This window comes from Brassica napus, chromosome C4, assembly GCF_020379485.1.
Source record: "Brassica napus cultivar Da-Ae chromosome C4, Da-Ae, whole genome shotgun sequence".
NCBI classification, from domain to species: domain Eukaryota; kingdom Viridiplantae; phylum Streptophyta; class Magnoliopsida; order Brassicales; family Brassicaceae; genus Brassica; species Brassica napus.
Window position 1 is genome coordinate 14,071,719 of NC_063447.1, and position 23,752 is coordinate 14,095,470.

The following is a 23,752-nucleotide window of genomic DNA, read 5'->3' on the forward strand; positions in this document are numbered from 1 at the left end:
TTTAGACATAATATCATTTAATCAACCAAAAAAACTCATGAATTATCCTTACGTGCATAATTAAAAATATTCTAATTAAAATATGTAAAATTTAATATAGTTTTAAAGAAATGGTCAAAATAAAAAAAAAATTACACATAAAAAAATCATGAATTTTGTTAACTGGGTGTATCATTATTTATATGATATCGCACAAGAAAGAAAATTTATGTTTTTACAATTATCTAATTAACTCTATATACTCATTTTTTATTTTTTTATATGATATCACACTTTCGTAAAAAAATAGATAGTTTAAGAAGCAAAAAAATATTTAATTAATGAATATAATATGAACGAATATTACAAATACATCATTTAATAAAATAAATAAATAAAAACTAAAAATTCATATCCGCGCGCCAACGAACCAATATCAAATTCCATCACAGAAACGAACTCTAAGTAGAAACTTAAACAATTAATTGATTTATTGGAGGTATGTAAACAATATTTAGATGAATCATGTTTCCTTGATAGCGATGATCTACAAGTTTTTATAATTATGGATAATATTAAGCTTATGTATTTGGTTGACCCAAGTTGGTTTATTATATATGTGATTAGTGTGGTTTTATGTAAACTTACGTATTAAAATAGAAGTTATGACTTATTTCATGTGTGATTTTTTAATTTGGACCATCACTTAGAAATCTTATTAAATGTATTTTATTAAAACTAATAATACATAAAATTTTTAAAATACTTTAATCATAATATCTTTTGATATCTTTTCATTTTAATTTAAATTTTTAACAAATCTGTTTTAAAAGATTTTTGCAAGATCTTCATTTTCAAAATTATATTTAAATATTTATACTAATTTAGAAATTAGTTTGAAATATTATTATACATTAATATATTCAGTTATCGTTTATAAAATGAAAATAAAATATTCTATAATATTTTATCTATTATATAATCATAATCAATCATATTAAAAGAAAATTATAATATTGAGATAAATATAATAAAATTGTATTAAAATTATAAAACTATAAATTTTATTTTCGTAAGTATAAAATATTTATGTTCAAAAATAAAATCTAATACGTTGGTAAAATGGGTTAACATTAGCAAACTATATAATATATGTATAAAAATTAACATGTATTTGCTAATAATATAAAATCTTTGTACCTACTTTAATAATAATATATTTTCATTTTCAATATAATATAATATATACTATATTTTCATTTATATATTATATTTTAAAAATAAAATAAATCTGTGTAAAAATATTTTAACAATAATATAATGTATTTTAAGTTATCATTTATAAAATAAAAAATAAATAAATTATATCCTACTTTATCTACTTTATAGTCATGATCATGTTAAAATACAATTATTATACTTAATAAATATGATAAAAGTATATTCAATTGATAAATTTATAAATTTTATTTTCATAAATATAAACTGTTTATTTTAAAAATATAATATGATGATAGAACGGCTTAAAATTAGCAAACTATATAATACATGTCTAAAAATTAATATATATTAGACTTTTGTATATACAATAATATATTATCTAAATGAATAAGCATAAAATATATTGGTAAAAAGAAATCCAGCTTTGAAAGACGGGTCAAAATTTAACATAAATTAAATACAAAATAATTTTCAAATAAGTGTTCTCATAAATATATTAATTTCCTTAATAACTAAATGCAAATACAATAAGATAAACATATAATAAGAATTGACAAATTCATACGGTTTTAAACAATTGATTAATTATAACATGTAAATTATAAAATTATTGTATTTGAAATAGTTATATAAATATTTAAGTAAACGGTTAAAGTTAAAAATATATACACTTATGTTCTAAAACAATAATTTATGTATAGAAAAGTGAAAATAAACATCCGCGCGGTTGCGCGGATCGAAATCTAGTTGAGATTGAAATAAAAGCTGTCGGTCAAACTCGATTTGGTAAGGAGAGGTGTGATCATCCTTTTATTAAAGAAATGGATTTTGGATAATTTAGGAACGTAGTTAATGATAAAAAAATAGACTCGTAATTATTGAAGAAAACTCAGGGTTAAGTACAAAATGTTCTCCTATTTTAATAGATTAGTTTAGATTGTTGAGTTACAATTTTGAGTTATAGCCTTTGTAAAAAATGATAACTCAAATCTTAAATCAACATCAACAAAAATCTCATGTATTAAGATTTGAGTTAAAGAAATTTTTGGTTTTGTCTATTAACTACCCCACGTCTTCTTTTTGAATTTTTACAAATTTAGCAATTTACAAATACATAACCATGTAGTTGTAGTTGTGTACATTTAGTTTATATTAATTAATACAATATATTTAACAATTAATATGGTTATATACTTGTTAGCCAAAGTTTTTTTCAAAATTATACAAAAAAAAGCTTTTCTAAAAAAATATTTTCATTTGTTAAAAAAATTCTATAATTTTAGTTATTAATTTTCTTTGGTGATTAAAAGTTATGTAAATAAAATATTGTATAATTTCCACTTAAATAGTCAATTAAAAGTTTCAAAAAAATTTAATTTTTAATATTGTTTGGTAATTAAAAATTTATGTACATCAATATCCTTAGTTAATTTTAATTTATGTTTTTTATTTTTAAAATTTCTTATAAATTGCATTAAATATTATTTATATTTTAAAAAAATAACATATACTGCAACTTATACATCAAAAATGTTACCAATCAACACTATTGATAAAATAGTAACTCATATTTTTACAACGAAACTCACCACATAAATCTACAGTTTTTACCACATAGTTTTTACTGCAAGTTACATCAACTCGTAAATTTTATTGTAACTCAACTCTAATACTACACGTCACCGGTCAAAGCCCGAATATCACATTACTTGATTTAAATAAAACAAAAAATATATTGATTTTGTGATATATTTAGAGTCTTTTGTTTCAACGATTCTTCCTACTAATAGAAAACTACAACACAACCATGGGGGAACTGAATAGCATCAAAAATGTGAATAAAGCTTAAAGACATTAAGAAATACTGAAAGGTGACGGAATTTCTTAACATATAGCAAATTTTCAATCCAAAATCTCATTTCGGTTCTTTCGTAAGTTTAATTTGTGTCTAAATACACAAATTATATTATATATATATATGTATATTAAATGATTTAGTGGTTTTGACAGAAAAAAAACAAAATGGTTAGTTTGGTAAAAAAATCGTTTCAGCGATTTTGGCAAAAAAAATCCGATTCAACGGTTTTGGTTGGAAAACATGATTTTGCGGTTTGGCGAAAAACCTTATTTTACGGTTTTAGCGAGAAATATTTTTGGCAAAAGTGAGATTTTTGGTTAATGATAATTTTGTTATTTAGATAAATATTTTTTAGATTTCAGTTTTGGGTTTAATCCTATAGTTAAGAAGTTGAGAAGAGAGAAAATGTGTTAACCAAAGGCAAAAATGTATTAATGGTATAAAATGTTTTAAAGTGTAAATAATAAGGGTAAAAACGACCTAAAATGTAAATATCAATTCGATAACAGTCTCCAGCTACCGAACGTGATTTTTGCCTGTAATCACGTACATCCATAAAGCAGTGTATATGAACAGTTAGAATCGGTCAAGGAATATCGAGCCCTGTGTCACCCAATTCCTCTTTAGTCTTTAGATTGGCATCTAAAAATAACTTTTAACTTGATCAAAAAAAGTAAATAAATAAAAAACTTTCAACAAATTTACAATTTTTTTTTTTTAAAGCAAAGCTGACAAAAAAAATAACAACAAATATTTTAGTGGTTAGAAAGAAAGTAAACTAGTGCATGTAATTTGTTACAGTAAATTAACTCTTCATGAGACTATAAATTACAAAGGCAAGCATCGCTTTTTTATTCTCTCCATTATCCCTAGAGAAAAAGGTTCTCTCAACAACAAAGAAAACCTAAAAGAGATAAAGGAGATCGAGAAAATGTCTGTGACATCTACGGTGGAAGAGAACCACCGGAAAGATCCTTCATCGCCGGAGAAAGCGGCGGAGAAGAGGAAACGTAAATGGGTGTTTTGGGAAAGAAAGTGGAGGAGATTAGATTATTTCAAACTTACAGCTTCATTGTTTGTGCATTCTATGGCTCTTTTGGCTCCGTTTTATTTCAGCTGGTCGGCTCTTTGGGTTACCTTTTTGTTTTATACGATTGGTGGTCTCGGTATTACCGTCTCGTATCACCGCAACTTGGCTCATCGGAGTTTCAAAGTCCCTAAATGGCTCGAGTATCTCTTAGCCTATTGTGCCCTTCTCGCTATCCAGGTTCATATCAATAACATAGATTTTACAATTTTTATTTGTTTATTATTTTTAGTCAAAGTTGGTCTAATACTAGATCTTAAGATCTTAACTGCTACTATTAATTAGTATTTTTATTTATTGAATTTAATCTTTTTTAATTAATAGGGAGATCCGATTGATTGGGTGAGTACTCATCGGTATCATCATCAGTTTACTGATTCAGAACGAGATCCACATAGCCCGAAGGAAGGTTTTTGGTTTAGTCATCTTCTGTGGATTTATGATTCTGCATATCTTGTTACAAAGGTAGATAATCTTATCTTTTTCATTATAAGTCACTTATTTATAACCAATTTAATATAAATCATGATGAATCAATTGTAGTGTGGAAGAAGAACAAACGTTGAGGATTTGAAGAGGCAATGGTTCTATAGGTTTCTTCAAAAAACGGTGCTGTTTCACATTCTAGGACTTGGTATCATTCTCTTCTATCTTGGTGGCATGTCCTTCGTTACTTGGGGAATGGTATAAGTTTGATTCAAAATGAAATAGTATAATGTTACATATGAATACTAATTATATACTATTGTAGAAATTAGTAATTGATTTGGTTGGCAATGCAGGGGGTAGGAGCAGCACTGGAGGTGCACGTGACTTGTCTCATAAACTCGCTTTGCCATATCTGGGGCACTCGAACTTGGAAGACCAATGATACTTCTCGTAACGTTTGGTATGCAAATGTTTATAATCTCTATATTTTTGGTGTGTACAAGAATAATTTAATATTTTAATATCATCTCTGTCACTTTCTGAAAATATAAAAAAATCACACGTGAATTGTATACAGCTAATGTTTCCAAAGGTGCATTGTTGTTAATTTTTAATTATTTCTTTTGTTTTTTTATTAATTTCAAGGTGGTTATCGGTGTTTTCATTTGGAGAAAGTTGGCACAACAATCACCATGCGTTCGAGTCGTCGGCGAGACAGGGGCTTGAGTGGTGGCAAATCGACATTTCTTGGTACATTGTCAGGTTTCTTGAGATTATCGGATTAGCATATGACGTGAAACTGCCAACGGAATCTCAGCGTCGTCGTATGGCTATTGCTCATTGAACTGCGTGAAGATCGCACAAACAGGGATCTAGTCTATGTAACTAGAATAACTTATATATCTTAAAAGAGTACTGTATTATTTTTTCTTTCATTTGAAGTTTTGGTTAGCGCAATGAACGTTTCCGATGTGTTGGACAAAGTTATTTAAGATATAAAATCATTAGCGGGGGAATTAATTGGGGTGTCAATTCGGGCTGGTCTGGCCCGGCCCGATCCAAACCCGTTAAGTCTTTAATATTTGAGTTTGGTCCGGTCCGGCCCGAAAATATTTTGGGCCTAAAATTCATAGTCTGGTCTGGCTTTTATAGGGCTATAAGGCTTTTCAAATTTTTTGGACTTTTCGAAAAATAATTTGTCATTGTCATTTCCATCGTTTTAATACTATTTTTTTAATAAAAATAGTTTCTTTTTTTTTTCAAATATAAAGTGAGTTTAAACTTTTCTCATTTATCAAAAATGTTTTACTTTTTCGTATGATTTAAAAACATATTATAAACAAACCAAACTTAATAAGATTTAGATATTCAAATATAAATTAAAACTAAATATATAAGAGAACAAAATTTATGATGAACATGGTCAAACGTTTCATACTTTGCGTTTTGAAATAAAAAAACATGTTGTACATAAAAGAATAAGATACATTTGCAAAATTTAAAGTGTGACACTTATAATGATCAAACAATAAAGTGCATTAACAACTTTTAGAGTTTGAATAAAAATATTAAAATAATATGTTAATACAATAATGGTTTTGATTGTAAAAACAATAAAATTTAAGTTAAAGTATAAAATGTCGGGTTTTCGGGTCGGCCCTAGCCTAAACGGGTTTAGGTCCAAAATACCTCAAATCCAAATGGACTTATCCCGAAAAACTCAATTTTTTTTTGGCTTATAAAACTAAGTCCAAGTCCAGTAATTTTTAGGGCTGACGAGACTCGGACCACGGGTTTTAGCCCTAATTGACATGTTTAGGAATTAATACGTTATTTATGTACACCAAGTTAAAACGTTGTAAAAGAAAAAAAGTAGATGCATACTTTTCCACAGGGAATATTATTGGTTTCCGGAGTTTGTTGGCTTTTATGCAGTGTTTGGACCTCGTTTCATTTATATATAGTACTCGATGCATTTCGCTCCGAGCCGCCCAATGAGATCTATGTTCGATGATACGCCTTTGTACGATGCTGAAAACTTCTTATAATCTTTTTTCTCCATGATCTGCATAATTTGTATTTTTGACCTCCTGGTGTAGAAGTATTAATGAACCTTTAGTTAAACATGAGTTTTTATGCAGTGTTTGTTTGTTATATACATATAAAATCGATATTAATGAGTTGACAAAAAAAAATTTGATATTAATGAATTTATTTGATAATAGTTGGTAGCACTAATTTGTGAATAATGTAGAAATTATCTTTATGATAATTGGTTATACTGATTTTCGCTTTGAGATAATACCCAAAATTTGGTTTTTAGTTTTATTTTAATATCAATATTACAAGACCAAATCATCCTTTTGGAATTAAACTAAAATGGAATGGATTAGGCAAAACCCGTTCGGATTAATCACAATTTCACAAGTAATTACTAGCTTTTATTCTTAGCGGGCAAGTAATACTTTAACACAGATGGTCCAATAGTTCATTATTTTATCGAATCAAAACTTTCAATTTGAAAAGTTTGTTAGATCATTTATTAATGCTATATTGTTAATGACAATGACCAACTTTATTCGCTAAGAAGTTTAATCTTGTTTTGAACTTAAACTAGACTAGCCAAATACATAAATCTGACTAGTTGTTAGATTTTTTGTTAAATACTTACGTTTCACCACTAACGTTATTTACATAATATTTTATGTTTGTTGCTGTTTTTTACCAAGTAACATCTTTTACATAATAGGTGTAATTTACATAATAGGCAATTTTAATTTCAACATGGATATGCGGTTGAACCGGTAAATCCGATGATGCAAAATATAATATGTTTTTTTTAAAAAAAATTGTTATTTAAAAATAGATTAAATCCGCAAAAACTTAATAAAATTTGAGAACTGTTATTTTAACAATATTATAATATACATTTATGAATGTTAAGATGAATACTGGAAATATTCTGGATATAGATCTCAAACTTTTCAAAAGTTAGCTATTTTTTTAGAGTTAACGGTATGAACTTTAAATTAAACTGTTTTTCATCTGGTTCTGGTCGTATTTGATCAGATTTGAAAAGATCATTAATAAAAGAGAATCAAATTTGAGTATCAACTACTAAATAATTTTGTATATGTTTGCAAGAAATATGAGATATAAAAATAAATTTTCTTTGTATTTTTCAATAGTTGATACTCTCTCCGTTTCTTAAAGATGGAAGTTTTGGTGTTTTCACACATATTAAAAAAACACATTAATCATGTATTGTTTTTCGAAATTATCAAATTCCAAGGCTTTTTAATCAATAGTCTTTCAATAAATCCAATTAATTTTATTGAAATTTATAAATTTTGTATTAAAAACATAAAAAAATCTATCTTTGTGAAACAATTTTTTCTCTAAAACTTATACCTTATTGAAACGGAAGGAGTATAGTATGTATTAAATTAATTAAATTATTGAGGTCCGCAGTCGAACCAAAGTCTCTCGTTCAGTATATGGCCGGGTTTAAAAACATTGATAATAGGTGTCTTAAATTTAGTTGATTAATAGTTTATCTTAAATTAGAATGATTAAATTTGTGAAGCAGAACTAATTTCCTAATTCGCATACAAATGTCTAATAGCATCTCCAACCCCTAGCTATTTTTACCTCTATATACTATAATAGAGGTAAAAGTGTTCCATCTCATCTCTATTTCCACCTCTAAAATAGAGATTGCTATTTTTTCCTCTATTTAGCGGAAAAAATAGCATTCCTCTACTATAGAATCATACTTTTTTATTTTCAAAATAGTCTTTTAACTTTCAAATTTTTAAAGTTGTAACCAAAATAATTATATTTATAGAGAAATACAGCTTTTGTAAGAGTATAATAACATTTTTTATTTACATAATAGTCTTTTAACAAAACTTTAGTTTAAAAAAATTCATAAGTTTATGAAAATATTTTAAAAGTTAAAAATAAATAGGGTTAGTTATCAACTTTTATAAACAAAATGTATCTTTTGTAAAATTAAAATAGAATCTTTTTGAGAATATTCTTTTATAGAGGCAAAAATAGAGAAATACATTGGAGAGAAATTCATCTATATTTTAGAGATGCTCTATTTTAGAGGTAAAAATAGAAGAATACATTGGAGATGGTATAAATATATTTTATGTATTCATGAAAGGTAAATATATTTTATGTATTCATAAATTTTGAAGAAAATCTAAAAATCTAATTGTGGTGTTAATGGGTACCAAAATAAAAGGTTTACATCAAAAGTAAAAAAAAAAAAATCTCTTTTTGTATTATAAAGAAATGTAATTAAAAAACTAGTCCACGTTCACCTTATTTATATGGGCGAGAAGCCTAAGCTTTGAAATTATCCTTAGCTTCTCGGATAATCCCTAAAGCTTCTGCATCATCTGCAGTCTCTGAAATGCCTAACGCCCGACGAATATCGGTATTCGAACTTCGGAGGAACGGGTTACAAGCTTTCTCCATCTTCACTGTTGTCGGAATCTGACCAAACAAGAACCAACGCTTACCATAAACATTGAGCAATGCATACGAGGATGATTTGGTGATGAATCAATTCTTTTTTTACCGTGGGTAGTTTCTTTTGGCGGAGTTCTGAAACATGAGCTGCATAAGACTGGAGGACTTCGTTGTTTGGCTCCAGGGACAAGGCAAACTTCGAATTACTCTGCAACCAAAATAAAGAAAAATTAAAATCAATTCTCTTTTTTAGTTAAAGCTTACTCAACAACAAGCCAAAAATATAACAGACCAGTGTATATTCACGACCACAGTATATGCTCGTGTCATCTGGTAAAGATATGATCCTTTGGAGAGAAGCAAGCATCTGCACAACAAGTAGCATACAATAGAAACTCACATGAGCTAATCCAAAACAAATGTAACTAAAAGCAGGATGATAGAAAGAGATAAGTGGTGTTTGTTTTACCTGCTTAGGTGTACCTTCAAAGAGTTTACCACATGATAAGCTAAACAAGGTGTCCCCAGTGAAGATAGCTCGTGATCCTGGAAAGTATAAACTGATATGGTCTGACAAGGAGAATCAAGATTTAAATGCCATATGATTACTAGAATGCAAGAACATGAAATGGAATATAAAATTCAAAGCTTCCAGATTTTAAAATGTGAAATTATAAAGAAACCTTTTGTGTGACCAGGAGTATCCATAACATGGACTTCATGACCAGCAAACATCCATTTGTCACCATCCTTCAATGCTATATCGATTCCAGGAATGCGGTCTCTGTCTACAGCTGAGCCAATCACCTTACATTCCAAATATTGTAACATACCCATCATCATCTCAACAATGTTTTATCATAGCACAATTGATCAAGAGGATAGAAAAGAGATTTTGAATCTTCCTACCTTTGCACCGTACCTGTCTTTCAATTCCAGGTTACCACCAGTATGATCATGATGATGATGTGTATTCAATATGTATGTTAGGTTACGACCACTTCTCTGTAACGAGTCTATCACAGGTTCAGCTTCAGAAGGGTCAACCACACCAACTGTACCAGTATCCTCGTCATGTAAAATGTAAGCATAGTTGTCCTTAAGACAAGGCACCTTGAAAAGAGAAAAAAACACATGAAGAGTCATTTTTGAGTCATAACAAACTAAAATGGGAGCTTTTGGGACAACAACCAGAAGTACACACCAGTTCGATTTGTAATGAGGAGAGGTTGGAGACACTGCAGAAATTGGAGACACGAATAGATTTACTAGCACCGCGCAGAGTCCTAAGGGGTGAAGAGACGAGCTTCATGACTCTGCAGACAAGACCCTTTCGGAGGTGAAGCTGTCTCACACATGGCTGACTTGTTGGCTTCTGAAAGAAGAAAGGATGTTACACACTGATTTACATAAAAAAAAAAGTCAAACAAGCTATATAACTGAATGCAACATGTTGACACCATCAAACATCATCATTGCATCCTTAACTCTAGTAAATATTTGACTAAAGCAATGGTTTTTATTTGATAAACGGAAAGTTGTTTTTTTTTTTTTTTGATAAAGCAAACTAGACGACCTTTCTTGATTCCACCAACTCTGTTTATGATAAACAATCTATCAGTAAGTATCTAAAGAGGAGACGAACCAACGCAATTACAGTAAAAAAAAACTATCTTAAGGAAACAGATCATAAGTTGTAGAATTCAGACAAAAAAAAAGAGAGAAAACAAACCGAAGAACATCGAAAGGAGGAGACAGCAGACGAAGCTTTCGAGATGGTTTGCATCCTTCCTTCTCGGAAGAGAATTTTCTCTGTTAGATCAAAAGGATCTCTCTTCCTCTTTGTCTCCCGGAAATGCTCTCTTCTCTGATGAAAAGGAGGAGAGAGCGTCAGAGAGAGACAAAGAGTCGAACAGACTGTCGAGGTGCTTTTAGACCAGAGAATAGAAGAAGAAGAAGATCATCAAAGCGTGTCTGGAACAACAGGGTGCTAACTCCAAATGCCCATATAGAAAAAAATTCATTGTTCTTTCTCTTTTCCCATTGCCCTTTGTCTTTCAATTCCCAATACTAACTTTTCTTTTTTTAATATATCTCTAATCCACCTCGTTAATTCGTTTAATTTTTCAATTAAATATCCTCAACCAAACACAACAACCAAATGAAGTCCACAAACAACCTTAACCAATCAGATTTACCTTGGCCCACATGTCTTCATGTTCCCTCTCTTCTCTCCTCTGTCAGCATAAAGAGCTCTTCTTCCTCATCCTTCATTGGCGATTTTGAAGCTTTAACATCAGGTAATTCTTGTCTTTTTTCATGAAATTTTGTGTGAAATATCTTTTAAATGTTTGTGTAAACCATGGGTAACCTAAAAAAGTAAGAATTGATGAAAATTTGAAAGAGAAAAAATGAATTTAAAAACTGTGTATATGAATTTCGGGTTTAATTTATATCCGTTTTTGATTAAATTTTTGCTGGAATACTTATAAAAATAAGTGTATATATCGGCTAGTGTAACAAAAGAAATGTTGAATGCAAATTTTAAGAGATTTAAAAGGATTTTGTAAACTGTATTTATTGGTTTTAGGGTATATTTTATGTACGTTTTGAGCCCATTTTGATGATTTTTTCGGTGTAATTTCATTAATATGAATTATATAACATGGATAATGTAAAATCCGAACAAAATCAGACTAAAAACTTGATTAATTAGTGCAAGGATAATTTCTGGGTATTACTAAGATAACCCGTTTTACTAAGGCAACGTAGTATTACTGATACTACTGGTATTACTATGTTTACAAATATTACTAGTATTACTGGTTTTACTATATATATAGTATTGAAAAAAATTAGTATTAGTAAGAATGCTAACAGTAAAATATTACGTGGGAATTAAATTTAAACTTCTTAATAATGCTAATTCTAATTATAATTCATTTTATTTCAGGAAAATGCAAAATCCGCATTGTACAATCATTTGTTTTGATTATGGAGGATATTATATTAAAGATGGGGTTGAAATGAAATGGATTTCGGGAGATGGTGACGGGAAAGATGAAATTCACACTATTGTGTTGAAGAAATCAGTGGATGAGATCACACGCTCTGTTTTGGTTGAGCGTATTTGCAGAAAGATAAAGGTAGATGACTATAAGATGGAAGCGAAGATTAGTTACTTTCCAATGGTAATGTATTCGAACAAGCCATCATATATCTGGGAAGATGAAGACGTTTTTTGTTATCTAATGCAAGTAAATCAAGAGAATTGTAGAAGTGTTCTACATGTGGAGTTCAACAAAAGGGATGATGACACTGATTTCTATGGCAGTCTATCGGATAGAGAGGCTACTGAAAGAGGGGCTACTGATAGAGAGGCCACTGATAGAGAGGCTACTGAAAGAGGGGCTACTGATAGAGAGGCTACTGATACAGAAGCTATTGATACAGAGGCTATTGAGACAGAGGGTGGTGATGAAGAAGGTACTGAGAAGGATGCAACTGATAATGAAGGTACTGGTAGTGTGCTTACACTTTACGAAGACATTGAGATGCATGAGAATGCCACCGAAAGAGAAGCAGGACCCTTAGTTGAAGTCACACCAATTGTCTATAAGGAGTGGGATGATGGTATGGATTTGGTTTTAGATCAAGAATTTAGAACCAAGGAGGAAGCGCAAACTCATATACAGGCGGCGTCACATGTGAAGTGTTTTGAGTATGAGGTAATTAAGTCGGATACTAAGAGATATGTGATAAAATGCCGAGGAGCCAAAGAAGGCTGCAAGTGGTTTGTGCGTGTTGCAAAGTTAACGAATTCAGATCTTTGGTCAGTTAGAAGTTACATCAAGCAGCATAGATGTTCTGTTGTTACCACAAGAACACTGCCTAATAGAAGGAGAGGCACACAACAAATCGTTGCATCTATCCTGGCCCAAGATTATCCTGGAAGTTTTGACACACCACGTCCCAATGCTCTGATCGATTTGGTTCATCAGAGAGTTGCTGTGGAAGTATCATACACAACAGAATATAGAGGAAGAAGACTAGCTGCTAATAAAGTGCGCGGAACTTCTGAAGAGAGTTATTCTTTATTATATTGTTATATGCACATGCTGGAGCAGGTGAATCCTGACACAATAACTCGTGTGGTTGTGGATGAGGGCAAAAAATTTAAGTATCTGTTTTGGGCTTTGGGAGCTAGCATAGAAGGATTCCGCGCGATGAGAAAAGTCCTTGTTGTGGATGCAACACACCTGAAGACTGTTTATGGTGGAGTGTTATTTGTTGCGACTGCTCAGGATCCCAATCATCACCACTACCCAATTGCGTTTGGTGTTGCTGATGGTGAGAAATATGAGAGTTGGCTATGGTTTATGGAACAGTTGAAATCAGTGATATCGGATCTCCCTGGATTGGTGTTTCTTTCGGACAGAAACAAAGGCTTGATCAAGGCAGTACATCAAGTGTTCCCTCAGGCCGCTCATGGTTATTGTATATGGCATCTGTCTCAAAATGTTAAAGGCTACGTCCGTAACAACAGAGAAACATGTGCATTTAAGTTTATGGAGTGCGCACACGCTTATACAGAGGCGGAGTTCTTGGTCCTTTATGACGCTTTTGGCAGAAAATATCCTAGTGCAGCGGAGTATCTTGACAGAAGTTGTGAACAAAAGAAATGGGCTAGATGTTACTTTGAAGGAGTTAGGTACAATGTTGACACCACCAATTCAGCAGAATCTTTTAACGGTGTTATTAAGGACGCAAGAAAGTTCACCTTACTTCCAATGTTTGATTTTATCATTGGAAAAATTGCTGAATGGTTTAACAAGCACAGGAAAGAGGCAGCTGAAATGCCACCCGCACTGAAGCTTGTGCCTATAGTGGAGGAGGAAATGACTAAAAGATGTGTTGATGCAGGGTTTCTTCGGGTTGATGAGTTAAACAGCTTCCATCTCACGTACAGTGTGCATGGTAGTGACGGGAAGCGTTATACCGTGGACATGGCTATGAACACGTGCACCTGTGGGCAATTTGATAAAGACAAATATCCATGTGTTCATGCAGTAGCTGCTGCCACATTCATGACTGAGAAAGCGGGAAAGGAACTCCATCTATCTGAGTATTGTTCTAAGTACTATTTGGTAGAGCAATGGGCTTTGGCTTATCACCGGACAATATATCCTGTTCCTCATATGTCTGATTGGGTTATACCAGAAGAAATTAGAGCAAAGAAAGTACTTCCTCCAGAATTTGAAGTCAAGAAAGGAAAACCACAACAAACAAGGAAACCATCAGCAGGAGAAGCGCGTGGAAGAGGAAAAAGAGGCAGAGGGAGTGGAAGAGGGAGAGCCACAAGCACAGACACAGGGAGAGCCAGAGGAAGAGGTATGGCAGCGTATTTTGAATGTGGAAGTGGTTCAGGTTCAGGTGTTTGATTGTTGAAATTTTTTTCATTGTGCTATTTTGACTACTAGGACTACTGGAATTACTATATGTTATTTGGACTACTAGAACTACTGGAATTACTATGTGTTATTTGAACTACTAGGAATACTGGGTTTACTATGTGTTATTTGGACCACATATATATTAGTATGAGTATTTATGTTTAGTATGTAGAATCGATATATATTTTATGATTATTATCAATTTGTAGACTAGTTACTTACTAAATATATATTAAGACTATTTTTTATGATTATTTCAGCAGTTTAAGAAAAATCTTTTCATTTTTTCAAAAAACTCTCTTAACTTTCATTGTTATTGTATGAATGGTTAGACCATAGTAAGGAAAATCTAAAAAAATACGTATTTCTGGCAAATGCTTCCTGAAAATGTCTTCTTTAATAATTATTATAGTGTAAAAGCATCAGTTTTACTACAAAAAAGCTCATTTTCTCAGGGTTTTACTAGATAAACCTAAAAATTGCCAAAAGATTACTATGTGTAAGGTAGTATTACTAAGTCCTTGAAACTTACCAAGAATTACTAAGTGTAATCAAAATATAATATCAAAATATATGACGACTGCACGTTTTACATGTGCATTTTTTATCCATGCACGTTTTACATGTGGTTTGCATTTTACATGTAAACTGTTTTTAATTATTTTATAAAAGGGAGTATTTTTCCAAAATTTAAAAAGTAATTTTTTTCAAAATTATGAAGTATTTTTCCAAAATTTTGACCAGAGTTTCCCCTGTAATTTTGAGTTACCACACCTGTTTAAAAAGCATAAAACATCCAGAAACTTAACATAACATCCAGAAGCAGAAACATAACATCCTAACAAGTTCACGAGAAGCATTTTAGGCAGAAACATAACATCTTAACTTGAATAATACATATACATAACTTAAGCATTTTAGGTTTTTGTTTTAAGCTTCTTCTTTGGCACTTCTAGCTCATCAGTCTTTCCCTCAGTGAAAGGAGACTGCACCCACCGTGATTGTTCACTTTTTCTCTTCTCCGACAGCGGCGTACATGGCTTCAATGTAGCCTCAGTCTTCTTCGGCCTGCCTTTCTTCTTAAGTGCACCATCAGCTTTAGCTTTCTTTTTTTCAGCTCTAGCTTTCTTTTTTTCAGCTTCAGCTCTCATTTTTGCTAGTCTCTCAGCTCTGGGAATGCCATACGGCACTGCTATGACCTTGACATTAGGCTTGCGCCTAGTTTTAATTCTACCTCAACTGACTTCTCAGTTAGCTCAGTCTGTTTCTTAGCGGGACTCTCCACAAGATTATCTTCAACTGACTTCTCAGCTAGCTCAGCATGTTTCTCAGAGGGACTCTTCACAGGATTATCTTCACTTTCCTCTGCTTTTTCCTCCTCTTCATCCACACCTTGATCCTCTTTCTCAGCTAACTCAGCATCTTTCTCAGTAACCTCAGCCTCTTTCTCAACAATCTCAGTCTGAATAGCTTCTTGCTCTGTCTGAGTAGCTTCTACAATCCCTGTTACCACAACAATCTCTGGTGATATAGAGATTGCTTTCCTCGCAGCTGCTGCCTTAGTTCTACCACATGGTGTAATGACTATTACTCCTGTAGAGGTAGGAGTTCCCTTGGATTCTTCTTTCTCAGCCTCTTTCTCTTCTTGAACCTCTTCGTCAGCCTCTTTCTCAGCCTCTTTCTCACCCTCTTCCTCACCCTCTTTCTCTTCTTGAACCTCTTTCTCAGCCTCTTCCTCACCCTCTTTCTCAACCTCTTCCTCACCCTCAGACTCATCATCAATTGTCCTCCAAAATTCTTCTGCTTGCACTCTCACTCTTTCCTGAAGCCTTAACAGAGAACTTTCTCCATCTGATTCCTCCACGTATTCTTCGCCTTTCTCAACAGAGTCACTGTTTTCTTTGTCTTTTTCAGGTTCTTGATCTTTCTCTTCTTCACCCTTCTCATTGTTTTCTTTCTCACCATCCTTACTGTTTTCCCCACCTGAGACCACATCCTTTTCCTCGCCAGACTCACTGTTTTCCTTGTCTTCCTTAGCCTTCTCACTGTTTTCCTTCCCTTCAGCTCTACCATAATCTCTATCATCCCATCCAAAATCCATATCTTCACCATAGTTCCTCTCCTCATTTTTGTTGCTCTCAATAGAAGTCAGCTTTTCTTCTATTTTCTTAGCCCTTCTTCTAAGTTTGCGCTGGTTCTTTTCAAATTTACTCATCCTCACATCCATATCACCCAGCTTTGCCTCCACCACTGATTTAAGACCAGAAAACTCTTCACTCATGGCCCCCAAAATATTTTCTTCCAGAGCTTTCAAGCTCTCCAACCCAGATTTAGAAGACGAATCTTCTAAAAACGTCACCTTTTCTTTGTCCTTTTTCTTTTTAAACACTCGTGCAGCAACATCTAAGTCGTATAGCTCTTTCCAAAATATCTTCTTCTGCTTCACATTTAGCCAGTGGTTCCAAGTATCACTTGTGCTTCCCTCACAATGATACTCTCGCTCCTCATCAATTATACGAGCCAACATGATTTCCTCACCCACAGTTGGCACCAACACACTGTTAATAACCTGAAAAAAAAAACTGAAAAGGAAAATCAGTTTAAATTTTATTATATTCTTCTAGTTTCTACTACAAAGTATATATACATATACCTTTGTGTGTCCAAGTGCAGCATATATATCCTCCAAAGGATAGCCCTTCATGCTACTCTTTGTAAACCGGCTCTTGCACATCCTAGGACAATCTTCAGAAGGTGTGTCTGCAGATAGTCGAAATGTTTTCCCCAGCTTAGGAATACACTCAAAAGCCAAAATCTACACAAATATTGTAGCGCTGTCAGATTTACGGTTATAAAACAACTCATATTTGACTAGATTGTATGCTTTACCTCTAATGGAATTATGAATCCAGGAAAGCCGCATGCCGGGTGCACTTCACCCTTCAGAAGCTCCATCATATGCTTAATGTTCTTTATTGCATCTTCAAATGTCAAACGACCCCATGGAAATGTTCTGCAAACATCCAAATCTTCCACGATCCTTAAGATGAACGGGTCTACTGGTCCGGAATCCTTTGCCTATCCTCTGATAACCCGACCAAGGAAGAACAAGACAACCATCTTCAATCTATCATTGCATTACGTCTTCATAGACAACAGCTTCTGCTCCACATATGTTATGGTGATCTTCTTTAGTCCACCGAAGTAATAATCCACAAACTTCGTACTCCCGAGCTTCAAATATTTCCTTGGATACTCATGGTAGTCTAAGCCCGAGATGAGGGCATGCTCCCTCGTAGAATAGCGGATGGGAACACCATTCAGACTAAACCATGCAACATCTTCTTCTTCAGTCGAAATGGTGCGCAAGAGTAACATCCACATTCCTTGGAGCTTCAGGTATTGTTCATCAGGCATGTGGAAGAAGTGACGAAATTGAGGATGGGTTGTGAACCATTTAACCTCCTCCTTAAGCTTCTTAATCACATCCACTGTAATTCTTCACAAAGCACTTGGTTTGAATCTTGCAAGTCTTCGTGAACTTTGTGCTCTTGAAGTATAATTCTAGGGGCTGTGGTGGTTGCTTTGCCTGCAATCATAATATATATGTATTAGTCATTTGTTACTACTAAAACTAGTATACTTCCACACTGACAATGAAACGAGTGCAAAAACTACCTTAGATGATACAGCAGACATGTCATCACTTTCTGAATCAACAGAGAGAGAAACTACAATCGTTTCTCTTACCGGCTCATTCCCAGCTGAGACCGCCTTTCTAGCTCTAGTTCTACTGGAGACTCCAACGCACGTAGTAGATGGATTCTTTCTTTTTTGGCCCTTCATTTCCTGTATAAGAAGTTAGAAACGCTGTTAAGAACACAACAAGTCACCGTCAATTACTCCAAATGCAAACCGCATAGCAAACATCAATTATTACATCTCAACAATGCAATACTCAGAGGAAACTACTCACTTACGAAAGGAACGAAGATGGAGACTAGAATTTCGTCGGAGAAAGAAGAAGAAACGAAGCGGTTCTCGATTCTAGAGAGTTGAGACCCGAGAAATAAGAGGGAGAGAGGACGTCTACGGAGAGATTGATGGATTCCTGATTTAGACGAAGGAGGACGACGAAGAAAGCCACAACGCACGGAGGCTAGGGTTTCGTCGCAATCGCAAGAGAGAAGCCGGAGAGGAACGAGACGGGATTTAGATTTAGGTGGAGAGGGAGAGAGACAAAACGCTTCGTTTAGAGAATAGGATCCGGTTCAGTTTGGTTGGGTCGGGTAGAGCAGGTCGGGTTGGTAATAAGTTGGTTTCATTAAGGTCCCTAGCGTCTTTAACCATGTTTTACCCGATTTTATATTTAAAAAAAAATAAAAAATATATTATTTTTTATTACAGGGTGAAATCAGCATTTCTAATGGAGAGGGAGGGGCATTTCGAGTTAAAGTCCGGAACAACACAAACGGACCGAACCGGAACAAACAAACCGTACTGGAGACTAAACCAAACCAAACCAAACCAAACCAAATCAATTAAATAGCGAGGCATATCCATCTATCTTCAGACTTAAGGGTAAGAAGTGTCCTCACGACTGTCGACCAAAAAAGCACATTTTTCATGTAATTTTTGGTAAGGGAGAATTCCTTAAAATACGCAGACTAATTTTCATTTGCTAATAAGATACATAAACTATTTTGGATTTCCGTTTAATAGACGTATTAATTTTCGTTGTCTATTAAATACACAAACTTTTAAAATTCGCAGGTTTTACACATAGTTTTAGACGGCGTTAACTATATTTAAAGGCAGTGACGACGGCGTTAGTGTTTAATTAACACGTGTTTAAATTTTGAAAATATTTTTTTTAAATACAACTATTTTTCATTTGCTAATAAAATACACTAACTATTTTTGGATCCCCATTTAATACACAAATTAATTTTTGTTTTCTATTAAATACACAAACTTTTGAAATTTGCAGATTTTACACATTGATTTAGACGATGTTAACTATGTTTAGCATAAGTGAAGACAATATTTAAATTAAACAAGTGGTTTAACTGTGAAAAGCACGCTCACCCTCGGCCAATTGAAATTAATTTGAGTTAGTTTCAATTCGAGTTTGACACTCTAATATGTTTCAACCTCTTTTATTCTCCAAAATATGTTTATTTTCTTCTTCTTTACTTTGATTTCTCATTCTATCGATTCAAAATGAGGCCGATTTCCATGTCGTGAAAAAAGATGAAGAGAACTACGTAATTTTAAACGAGTTTCTGATTTTGGAATTAGTTTAGTGTTATGCATTTCTAATTTTTTTTTTCGCTTTGATAGTAGTGATTATGATTCAAGGTAAATTTACACTATGATAAATAAGTTTAGTGTTATGAATTAAGTTCTACATATATTTTTTCTACTCTGATCAAAAAATTTGAAATTTCATCATAAACAAAATTTACACTATTGAAGCGTAATGGAGAAGAAAGCTAACAATATAATCTATCGGAGGACATTTAAGAAATTTTTTCTTCATAGTTTAACCACATGCTCAATTAAACACTAACATTGTCTTCACTTCTGCTAAACATAGTTGACATTGTCTAAATCTCAATTTTCAAAAGTTTGTATATGTAATAGAAAACAAAAATTAGTTTGTGTATTAAACGGAGATCCAAAAATAGTTAGTGTATTTTATTAGCAAATGAAAAATAGTTTGTGTATTTTTTAAAAAAATATTTTCAAAATTTAAACACGTGTTAATTAAATACTAACGCCGTCTTCATTGCCGTTAAATATAGTTAGCACCGTCTAAAACGATGTGTAAAACCTGCGAATTTCAAAAATTTGTGTATTTAATAGACAACAAAAAAATAGTTCGTGTATTAAACAGGGATCCAAAATAGTTCGTGTATTTTGTTAACAAATGAAAATTAGTCCGAGAATTTTCCATTTTGGTAATTGACTTCTGTTCAATTTCTCACATCATTTTTTCTTTTTTTTTGGTAATCAAATCCCACATCATTTTACTAACTAACAAAGCATTATCTCAACAAAAAAAAAACAAAGCATTATCTCAGGATGTCTTTTTTTTCGAAGAAAGGGTTTTCAATTATCCCGGGATGTCACACAAAAAAAAATATCTTAAACCTTTTTAAAAAGATTTCGTAATGAATGTTTTGAAACCTTATTAAAAAGACTAGAGTCGGTGTCCGCGCTACGCGCGGAAAACATGTTCAAATTAAGAAATTTTTATTTTTGATTGGTAGCCGCATATTGATTTATTTTAAATTTTCATAAAATTTTATTGTCTTTATGTGTTGAATAATTTTTTTTTTTGTGGACAATTTTAAAATTAAAAGAAACGTTAGTCAGTTCACACAGTTCAAAACAAAATAGTTTGACAGTAGAAATAAGCAATTGTCTAAAGGGAATAGTATTTGGTAGATAACGGAAAAGAATAAAAATAAGTTAAGGTGTAGACGATGTCTGGGAAGTATACTGTGAATGGTCTTGTAGAGCTGGCACTTTCTATTGGGGGCGGACCTATTGTTAAAAAGAATTTTGTTAGTACAGCTTCATTATTGAGTTTGGAGATTTTTGGTCGGCCGACTTACTTGTTGCTTGCATCTTATGGTATAGAAAGTTGTTCGTGATTCTGGTGAGCCTGATCTGGGTGAGCATCTGATCGTGATTCTGGGGGAGCGAGAGAAAGGAGTTTAGTATTTTTGGATAATGTTGTGTATTGTGTTGCAAATAATAATGGATTACCTGGTAAGTGAGGTAGACCGTTGTATATTTCTTTGTAGACTATGTTTTTAACTCTTCCGATCTTTTGATCATTTCTTTGCAAATATTTGTACGGTCACGGGGCAAACTCTAGAAATAAACAACAACATGGCAAAATTATTATCCTTTTTCAAATTTATTTTTATAGAAATTATAGTTCAATATATGTTTATATATTTTATGTATTTATAAATTTATTTTCTTTATTTTTAAGGGATGCTAAGATTTTGAAATTGGAATTTTTTTGACCCACCTATATATTATTTTAATTAGGAAATTTTGAACTTTAAATGTTAATTTTTATTATAACTGCAGAGATTAATTTTCAATATAAATTTATGTTTAAATACTGCGAAATACATTATTTAATATAAACAAAATACTACAAACATAAAAGAAACACCTGCTATGATGAAACAATGTAGTGAATTTACAACTTGTATAATTGTTTTATTAGAGTTTTGGGTTAAAGTAATATATTAATATTTCGATAATATTAATGTTTTTGATTCAAAACTGATAATAAGGGAGAGTTAAAATTTTGGTTTTATTAGGATTTTAAGTCATTTAAACTTTCTTTGTTCTAATATATGTGAATTTTCATTAGAAGATATTAATTTAATTTTTTGGTTTTAAAATATAAAGTAGGTCTAAAATTATTATATTTTCAAAATAAAATTACTTTTTATATTGTTTAGAAACATATTACGAACAAATCAAATTAAATAAGCTGTAACTAATCTTCTTAAAAAAAAACTTCGGAAAAAGAAAATCATAAAGATCAATGCTTAATGTGTGGAAACCTTTGGCTCTCTTTCGTACCGGTACCTCCAAGACATCAGATTCAAGTTTTCAAACCGAGAAGAAGAATTTAATCTCTATATTCTAACGATGAGTTCTTTTCCTTCTGAATTACAATTATCAAGCTGCTTTGAAATTGGGCTAGTGATAATAAGGTATTGAATTATTGTTGAGTAACTATGAAAGTCACTGGGCTACTTATGATCGTATAAACAAACCCCTAAAAAAATATCTTCTGGAGATACCGTTAACAAACGTAAAAATGCCAACGACCCTTAGCCACCTCCACGCAGCATCTCATCCTTCTCTTTCAGAACCGATGATTTCATGGAAAATGCACCGAAGATAAAGTGTATAGAGAATATGATTAGATCATCACAAAGACTTGTCTTTGAACGTAGATGAAAATCAAAATATATACTGAAGAACTTACTAAGAGAGACGAAGAAGAAGAAGGCTTCATGCTCTTCTCCTTGGTTCTCCTTGGAATCATAAGATCTGTACTTGGATTTGAAGAAATCCATGGAAAAGATGGTTGAGCACGAGATTCATAGCGAGTGGAGAAGAGACGTCGCCGTTGATGAATCGGTGGAGAAGCAAGCCGGAGTGAATCTGTGCCTTCGTGGTGATTGTCATTACCTTGAACATGGAGATGAACGGTGAAGATAAAGCTCTTGACAGATTTTAACCAGTCCATGCCGATTGCCTGCAAGAGAGAGGAGGTGATCTCCGACGAAAGAGTTTCCTGTTCTGAGGGAGATATCGATTAGGGTTACGGGGGAGTGACTTTAGGCTTGAGTGAGTGAGTGATTTGGGCCAGCCCGAGAATGAAAATGGCAAAACTCTGTTTCCAATTCATTGGGTTAAAGCCCAAAACGGTAGTGACATGGCATATTGATTGGCTCACAATATTTTTGCCCATGTGGCAGTGTTTAGGAACCAGGGATTTAGTATCGATTAGGGTTACGGGGGAGTGACTTTAGGCTTGAGTGAGTGAGTGATTTGGGCCAGCCCGAGAATGAAAATGGCAAAACTCTTTTTCCAATTCATGGGTTAAAGCCCAAAACGGTAGTGACATGGCATATTGATTGGCTCACAATATTTTTACCCATGTGGCAGGGTTTAGGAACCAGAGATTTAGTCCCTTTTATATAGTAGGATTCATAAGTATTCATCAATATTACCAATAGTAATATAAAAAGTAACATAAAAAGATATAATAATTTATAGAGTATGTTTCATAATATTTAGTAGTGAAAAGCGATATTAATATACATACACTATTTTTTGTTATTCTTCTTATAAATCTAAGAAATCATATATTATGATGTTAAGATCATGTCCGGATGTGCCACATGGAAGCCATATTTGCCAGAAGTTGAACTCGTTCTGCAGCTATATCTTTGGCTACCAGCAGTGTTTAGAAACCCAATCCGGACACGCGGTTGAACCGGTAAAACCGGCGACCAGAAAAAATCTGGTTTGGATTTTGTGAAAAACTCAATATTTAGAAACCCGCAAAAATCCACTAAAACCCAGAATCCGATACCGGTTGAACCGCCGGTTGAATCAATAAATAAATTTTACTTTATTTTTTTTAGTTTTTAATTATGTATTTAGATTATGTTTTATATTCTAAGTTTC

The 23,752-nt window shown here is 32.5% G+C and overlaps 2 protein-coding genes across 4 annotated transcripts; one reads left to right on the forward strand and one right to left on the reverse strand.

Annotated features, from left to right (window-relative positions):
- Window positions 1-3,903: 3,903 nt before the first annotated feature.
- LOC106379785 (delta-9 acyl-lipid desaturase 2) lies at window positions 3,904-5,590 on the forward strand. Its single transcript, XM_013819661.3, has 5 exons — window positions 3,904-4,325; window positions 4,470-4,610; window positions 4,689-4,829; window positions 4,928-5,034; window positions 5,220-5,590. Exons 1-5 carry the CDS (start codon window positions 3,990-3,992, stop codon window positions 5,416-5,418), a joined length of 924 nt encoding a protein of 307 aa, XP_013675115.1. The 5' UTR covers window positions 3,904-3,989; the 3' UTR covers window positions 5,419-5,590.
- Window positions 5,591-6,359: 769 nt separating this feature from the next.
- Window positions 6,360-11,157, reverse strand: LOC106382043 (hydroxyacylglutathione hydrolase 2, mitochondrial-like). Of its 3 annotated transcripts, XM_022711808.2 has the most exons (9): window positions 10,792-11,157; window positions 10,264-10,434; window positions 9,969-10,172; window positions 9,743-9,866; window positions 9,529-9,629; window positions 9,352-9,426; window positions 9,169-9,267; window positions 8,909-9,083; window positions 6,360-6,664 (listed from the first exon to the last, which is right to left on the reverse strand). In XM_022711808.2, the coding sequence occupies exons 1-8, from the start codon at window positions 10,843-10,845 to the stop codon at window positions 8,931-8,933; spliced, it is 981 nt and encodes a 326-aa protein (XP_022567529.1). In that variant the 5' UTR covers window positions 10,846-11,157; the 3' UTR covers window positions 6,360-6,664; window positions 8,909-8,930. The 3 variants fall into 3 exon arrangements, with proteins under 3 accessions (XP_022567529.1, XP_013677457.1, XP_013677456.1); XM_013822003.3 differs by lacking the exon at window positions 6,360-6,664 and having other exon boundaries at window positions 8,743-9,083; window positions 9,529-9,605; XM_013822002.3 differs by lacking the exon at window positions 6,360-6,664 and having other exon boundaries at window positions 8,743-9,083.
- Between the last annotated feature and the right edge of the window lie 12,595 nt (window positions 11,158-23,752).

Bases quoted from the DNA above. Each gene is read 5' to 3' on its own strand.
- LOC106379785 (XM_013819661.3), top strand. From the start codon at position 3,990: ATGTCTGTGACATCTACGGTGGAAGAGAACCACCGGAAAGATCCTTCA. The intron at 4,326-4,469 runs GTTCATATCAAT...TTTAATTAATAG, and splicing joins GTGCCCTTCTCGCTATCCAG to GGAGATCCGATTGATTGGGT. The intron at 4,830-4,927 runs GTATAAGTTTGA...TTGGCAATGCAG, and splicing joins CCTTCGTTACTTGGGGAATG to GGGGTAGGAGCAGCACTGGA.
- LOC106382043 (XM_022711808.2), bottom strand. From the start codon at position 10,845: ATGCAAACCATCTCGAAAGCTTCGTCTGCTGTCTCCTCCTTTCGATGT. The intron at 10,435-10,791 runs GTTTGTTTTCTC...TTCTTCTTTCAG, and splicing joins CCTCCTTTCGATGTTCTTCG to AAGCCAACAAGTCAGCCATG. The intron at 10,173-10,263 runs GTGTGTACTTCT...TCTCTTTTCAAG, and splicing joins CCTCATTACAAATCGAACTG to GTGCCTTGTCTTAAGGACAA.